This window comes from Pyxicephalus adspersus, chromosome 10 (genome assembly GCF_032062135.1).
Source record: "Pyxicephalus adspersus chromosome 10, UCB_Pads_2.0, whole genome shotgun sequence".
Classification (NCBI taxonomy): domain Eukaryota; kingdom Metazoa; phylum Chordata; class Amphibia; order Anura; family Pyxicephalidae; genus Pyxicephalus; species Pyxicephalus adspersus.
The window spans coordinates 56,545,789-56,553,027 of record NC_092867.1 but is presented as its reverse complement, the minus strand read 5'-3'; the positions used below and the strand labels follow the sequence as shown (position 1 = coordinate 56,553,027).

General features: G+C 42.0%; 1 protein-coding gene across 2 annotated transcripts in view; it reads right to left on the bottom strand.

Annotated features, from left to right (window-relative positions):
* Nucleotides 1–4,338: 4,338 nt before the first annotated feature.
* Nucleotides 4,339–7,239, bottom strand: part of LOC140339050 (uncharacterized) — a 5,139-nt gene continuing 2,238 nt past the window's right edge. For both annotated transcript variants that reach the window (XM_072423581.1, XM_072423580.1), the window contains 3 exons: nt 6,873–6,970; nt 6,715–6,787; nt 4,339–6,132 (listed from right to left, as the gene is read on the bottom strand). In XM_072423581.1, coding sequence (XP_072279682.1) covers nt 5,267–6,132; nt 6,715–6,787; nt 6,873–6,970 — 1,037 coding nt within the window. In that variant the 3' untranslated portion in view covers nt 4,339–5,266. The remainder of the gene's footprint in view (nt 6,133–6,714; nt 6,788–6,872; nt 6,971–7,239) is intronic.

Genomic DNA, 7,239 nt, shown 5'->3' with positions numbered 1-7,239 from the left:
GCCTGCGTTGCATGGAGACCCAATGATTACATCCCTGAGGAAGGCAAAATATAAACTTCAACATTAATACACACAGTGCAGTTTATTTCACCTTACAGTTTACAGAATGTGTTGACCTCCCAACTTGTAGTGTGGAGGAAGTAAATTGGTGATAAAAGTGGGAAGGGAGGGGGATTCTGGCAAGTCCCGCCCCTGAGGTCTGAATTTAAAATATAATCTGAAAGTAAGGTCACATCCTTTATCTCTTGCCCCCGCCCATAAAAGACCTTTACGTCATGTACCCCGGTGTGTTTAATAAGCGTCACCTTGTAGTTGTAGCTGAGCACATAGCCTTTGCAGATGTACAGCACCCTCATGTAGACTGGCTTGTGTTTAATCAGCATTGAGCCTTCTGAGAAACATTTCCCATACTGTTCAGACGTGTGAACCCTGCGATGCTTTACCAGGTCTGCAAAATGTTTGCCACACTCTGGGAACTGGAAAGGTTTCCCAGCAGTGTGAGGCCACTGGTGAACAACCAGCTCCCGCTTCCTCAGAAAGCACTCAAAGGGCTTTTCCTAGGTGTGGATCTTCATGTGGGCCACCAGATTGCAGCTCTAAAAAAACGACTTGCTGCACACTGAGCACACGAAGGGTTTCTTTCTAGTGCTTTGCTTGCCGGCCTTCGGAATGGATTCCGATGGGTTTGCGTCACCACCAAACATCTCCATGGGTGTCCTCTTCCTCTTCGATTGGTCTTAGAGTCCTCTTCCATCATCTGTGTGAAAGTAAATACATTGTATTGGTGGAATTGAAGTGGCTGAACAAGGAGAATCTGGGACTCTTTTCTGGATTTAGTGTTTACTACGTACCTGTGCTGATCTCTGAGGGAACTTCTTCCCATCTACCTCATCATCTACATTTTCCACTTTAACAACAACCAGGTCCTCACATTGGGAAAACACAGAGCTCTTTAAAGGGCCATCTCTTGGCAAATATTACCCCATTCACATACCCCCCTATATCCCATCCTGAAATTCCTTTTTTAAACAAGACATACCTACCAACATCCACCATCCAGGTCCCATGCCAACTCCAGGTACAAAGACCACTAATCCAATGGCCAGTCCCCAATACTTGCCTTCTGTTAATATCCCTGCTGAAGATGTCTCTTATAGATCCGGAGAGGACTCCACCACCATGAAACACATTCCTGATGAAGCGGTATTTATTTCTGCGAAATGCCTCAAATTATATGTATTCATTTAAAATTGAACTAAATCATATGTAATCATGGAAATAAGTATAACTTATATTTTGTATAAGTACAAATATTGTTTGTTAATTTGTTCTATAACAACGTTAGGTGTTTTAAGTATTTTGTATAAAAAATGTATTTTTTATATCTATTTGAGAATTGTTTATTTAATGCCTTTTGGTTTTTGTCGCTTTGCTGAGTTTCAGCCTCAATATAACACGAGAGAACCATACTTGAACCGGTTTCTGGCCCACCCCTAGGAATTAATAGAAGGGTTAAAGTTTCCCATACAAGATGTAAAAATTCTTACCTTATGTGATGTGTACATTACGTGATGTGCGGGTCTGGTGGTCCTCCATCATGACATCACGACATACTCCCACTCCTCCATGGAGAAATAGACAGTGACATCCTGACATCTTATAGGAACCTGACACACACAATGATACAGTCACCATCCAGACACATCCCATAATAACGTCCCAGAATTCCCGGCACCGCTCACCTCTCCCGTCAGCAGCTCAGTGATCTTCTAGGTAACTTTTAGGGTATTTTTGTTATTGATCCTCTTATATATGGGGGGGGGAGGTTGGGGATCATTCATTTTTTTATTATGGGTCTGTAAACCTACATATTGAGATAAAGTAATAGATAAGAAGAAACGGGGTGACCTGTTCCATACTATGTGCTACCTCTAAGGTTAGATGTGTGTCTTCTTAGACATTGAACATGATATCATGTCACAAGTGATGTCATGTGATCTCCTAAAACCTCTCTAGTAAGCAGGTAGAAGATCTCCAGGGTGTAATATTCCCTTGTTAATGTGTCTTAGCTTCTTGGATAATGAGACTTGGAACAAGAACACCACTTGTTACTTGTACAGTGATAAATGAACAACATAAATGAGGGAAGTGGAAATCCCCGGAGCCACGGCACCTAGAGGTGGCCATCAGAGCTTTTTGTCCTGTGGCCACTGAAGGTGCACAATGTTCTCCAGCTCTCCTTGATTGGCTGGTGACCTCTGACCTCGATTCCTGATTGATCCCCCAACCTATACAGAATGGATCTCCTGTTAGCTGGTGACCTTTGACCACTGATTCCTGATTGATCCCTCAACCTATACAAAATGGATCTCCTGGTGGCTGATGACCTCCAACTACTGATTCCTCATTGTTTTCTCAACCCATTACGAAATGTATCTGTTGGAGAAGATTCACACCAAGGCTGCTATGTACTTGTTATGTCTTTATCATGTTGGAATAGCTATTCTTTCAGCCTCCTCCAAAAAAACACGGATACATAAACTGGACCCAACCACCAACTGTACTGCAGTGAATTAGGGGGAATTTTAAGCCACATTTAGGAGCACGTATGCAGTCTGAATATGGAGTTTACAACATCTGGGTTGCTTTGGAAGTAAGTTCCACGACGGCCAAAACTAACCATCAGCCACAATTTATTTCTAGCCAATATCAGCCTCTTAGAAGAAGGTATTTGGACAATATAGACGTACCGCTTAGCCATGACAGGCTCCAGTTCTAGTGGTGAATATTCCCTACAACCTGTAAAAACTTAAATATAGCATTAATAGCTGAGCATCTCCAGCCCCCAATACCACAGATTCTGCTGGGACCCGCTTCTTTCATAATAAGTAGACGTTATTACTTCCTCATTACTGGGCAAACACTCCCGAGCCTTAAACTAAACCAGAAGTCTTTAGCTTATACTTGAAGTTCTTACTTCTATCTCTCAACTTCAACAAAATGGCTGCCTCGGGTGCTTTGGACACGCTTTACATCCTGCATGGGAAGTTCCTCGGCATTGACTTTCGGTTTGGAGTGATAGTGATGCTTTACTGTTAAAACACATTTGTGACTCCCTCTTTTTACCCAAATGGTTTACAAAGATGTAAGCAAATAGTAACAGAATAGGATATATATCAGTATTACTTGAGGTTCTCTGCATGCTGAATCATAAATCTTTTCATAATTATAACCAAAAAATTTACTGATTAATTACAAATGTTTGAATACATTTCTGGACTACAACAAAATGATTGACACCTCTCTCACATTGGGGACACTTCCTTCTCATACAGCAAATAGATTCCCCCTGGCAACCAGGAAGCAGCTGGCCAGCCGTTGACCTTACAAGGTTGGAATATGTTCCCTATGAGAACGCAGTGCTCTTACCTTCACGTTTTTCATGTTTAAAATAATATCCTGCAAAATACGTATTAGTAAGTGAACCTGTAACCAAATTGTCACAGCTAAGAGTTCAGAGAGTCAAAGTGATCTATCCCTTTCAGAGAGCTGCCTCTGTCTACAGATGACAAAAATTGGCCCACTGGATATAATTGTTGTTGTACTTAGCACATAAGCCTGGAATGATCTGCACCCTAAGGACAACAGCCTATCTGTTTTTTTGATAGGTCCAAGCTGGATCTTGTTTGAAGTGAAAGAATACCTAAAAGCAACATCTGCTACGTTCATGGGTAATGCCATTTATGGCTCCATTTGTAACAAAGTTCTTTCTTTTCCATTTGTAACAAAGTTCTTTCTTTTGCAGTATAATGGGCCTGAAAGTATAAATACACAAATACTGCACCCTGGTATCCCCCATTGCACCAGGATGGCCGAAACCCTGTAAGGTTTAGGCCAGCCTTCCTTAAAGGCGATGGAGATGTGATACTTCATGATTACAGACCACGGGGGTCAAGGCAGGACAAGGTTTTTGTTGGAAATATCCTGGGTCAACAAGCTGGAGGTGTTTAGGAAGACCAAAGTGTTCATTGGAGATATAGGGGAACTTTACAGGGTGCTGGCATAACAATGTACAGAGGAAAGGAAGGTGGGCAAGTTACAAATTCCTAATATACAGATTATCATACACTCTTTAATGGAATAATCCTAAATCCAGCTGGAAAACTTTCTTCCTCTTTGCTCACCTGTCACTCTATACATGGGGGTCAGGGAAAGATGCTGCTGGTGAAGCCATCATTACGTTACTCTGCATTGGCGAACCACATGTTCCCGTTAACTTGTTATCAACTAAAGTACAATACATCGACTAAGTTGAGCCTTACCATAGGAATAGGCCAATCAGGGTTGAAGACCATTTATTATATAGAAGTTCATGCAATAAAAAAAAAAACGACCAAGTTTATAGTAAGTTGTGTAATATGTTGTTTTTAAGTCCTTATTTCTCATTGTCTCCTGCTCAATTGGAGCTGATGGTGGAAGTAGCAGGAGAAGTCTGGAGAGGATGTGGAATAGAGGAGGTATTTGAGTGAAAACCTGGACTTCCTGTCCATCATCTTGCAGGACAGACTTAACACTTCATGATGGGCAAACAGCAACTGTTTATGACCAGAATGGCTCCATCACTGTTAACTGATCGGCTATATCCATCCTTCATTTAGCATGTCCATGGTTGCTGGGCCTGGGTCAACCACCCAGATTTTTTGAGACTCTAAACCTGTAGTCACTACAACCATGGAGGTGATTGTCAAATCTTAACAATTGTGCTACACAACCTTCAGGACATATAGGAGCGAAACAAGAAAAGTTTTACAAGTTCTTAGGTTTGTAGGCCAATTCCTAAAATATGGGGCACATAGTACTTTATGATATCTTGATTCTGAAATTGATATTGTAAAGTGGAGTCTTCACATGCTTGTCCTGCCTATCATACAAGGTCCAACTGCTGTCATCAGTGCAACTAATCCAAAGAAGGTGGAGGTGGAAAAGGGGTTAACACAAACTACTCTAAATGTCTGAGATCTCCAAAAAGCGACTTTTGAACATGTTGGACATGGTTAGAGGCATTCATCACAATGGTTTACACCATTGAATTCCTGCCTGATTGATTGGAAAGATTAAACCAATTGGGGGCAGCTATGGGTAAAGCAAACTGTTCATATTTGGCGAGGCACCCAAAGTAACGTAAAACGTTACTTAAAAGTACACAAAAAAGGAAGGACGGGACCACAATCAATTTTGTGAATGTGGGACATATTTCACTGATAGTTTAGATAATGAAGGCTTCTATCTTGTGCACTTTCCTCCGATGCTTGGCCAGCCCTGACTTCTGCCTAAAGAACTTGCCACATTCCAGACAGGAAAATGGTTTTTCCCCCGTGTGAAGCCTCATGTGGTCTATGAGATGTTGTTTCTTGGTAAAACCTTTACCACACTCTGAACAGGAATAGGGCTTCACCCCGGAGTGCATCTTTTCATGTATTATGAAGACGGACCTAGCGATGAAACCTTTGCCGCATTCAGAGCAGGTATAAGGGTAGTCACCCGTATGGATTCGTTTATGCTTCACCATGTCTGACTTGTCGGTGAAGCACTTCCCACATATGCAACACTCATAGGGCTTCTCTCCTGAGTGTATCCTACGATGGCTGATTAGAGTTCTCTTGTTGGTGAAGTGTTTGCCACATTCGGGACAGGAAAAGGGCTTCTCGCCTGTGTGAGTCCTCTGGTGGGAGTCCAAGGAGGCCTTCTGGGAAAAACACTTGCCGCATTCAAAGCAGGAATATGGCTTCTCCCCAGTGTGGGTCCTTTCATGCAGGGCAACATTTGACTTTTCTCCAAAGCGCTTTCCACAGATCGAACAAGAGAACGGCTTTTCCCCAGTGTGAACCCTCTGGTGCTTGATAAGATTGGAGTTCTGGTCAAAGCACTTGCCACATTCAGAACATGAATAAGGTTTCTCCCCCAAGTGGACGGTTTGGATGTGTCTGAGAAGACTGGACCTCCGACTGTAGCACTTCCCACACTTGGTACATGATGCTGATTCATCAATTTTACAAGCATTCCGTGAGGTGATGAGATTGGAAGCATCTTCTACATCAACGTCTGGCAAGGCATGGGTTCGGTACTGGCCATCTGGAGGAAATGAGAGAAAACGGTAGTTAAAACACAGAACTTAAAGGGAACCTAAGCTTTATGGCCAAAATATGTGGTCACCTATCTAAATGATTGAGTTCTCCTATTTTCCATTGATGTTTTAGACAACTGTGCTCTTCTAGCCTAGTAGAAAAAGTTTGGTAAAGGCCACTTTCTTTTCCAGCATGACTGTGTCCTTATGCACAAAGTCAGCTCCATGAAGATCTGGACTGAAAAGTCCTGGGTTAAGGAACTCGGGAGTCCTGCACAAAGCCCTGACCTCAACCACACCGAACACCTCTGGGATGATATGAAATGCTTATATGAGCCAGATCTTCTTGTCAACAATCAGCACCTGACCTCACAAATGGGCACAAAACTCAATGGACACTTCAAAACCTTGCTGTCGTAGCTAGTGTAGGCAATTCCGTAATAACGTCCATGGTTCTGGAATGGGATGACTAGCAAACGCACGTGGATGTGATACTGGATTCTAATTAGTGAACTTCCTAATTCATTTGCCAAAAAATGATATTTTAGGACCTGGCATAGACGCTGCTGGTTGATCTTTTTATTACTCACTTCTACTGATTTCTTGAGGGATTTCATTTTCTTCCTTTTTAACAATGATCTGAATATTAAAAAGATCTGCAGCCTGAAATAAAACATATTATGATAATTTTATTTACACAGACCATAGTAGCTCACACTGGTGTAATCAAATCCTAAGGTCAATCTACCTGATAAACCGGAGACATCTTCTGAGTTTTCTGTGTGGACTTCCGGGAGGACGGGGGACAGGAACATCTCTCTGGTGTGGTTTTGTCACTGGATCCATCTGTAGAAAACACTTTATTATATGTAAATAGGGGAGGACCTGAATATCTGTATTTTGAGTGGTAACACGAGGTTATAGATGCTTACAGTATATGTTCAATGATGATAAATATGTGGTAAAAAGGAAGGACAGCTTGGTATGCAGGTACCGGTAAGACAACATGAAGGAAGATGTAACTACAAACAGGAGATCAGTGTTTGTTTTCTCCAACAGTTTTACCTCTGTAATTCTATCTTTTCTGTTCAGTTCCTTTCATCGCCAGAGCAAGC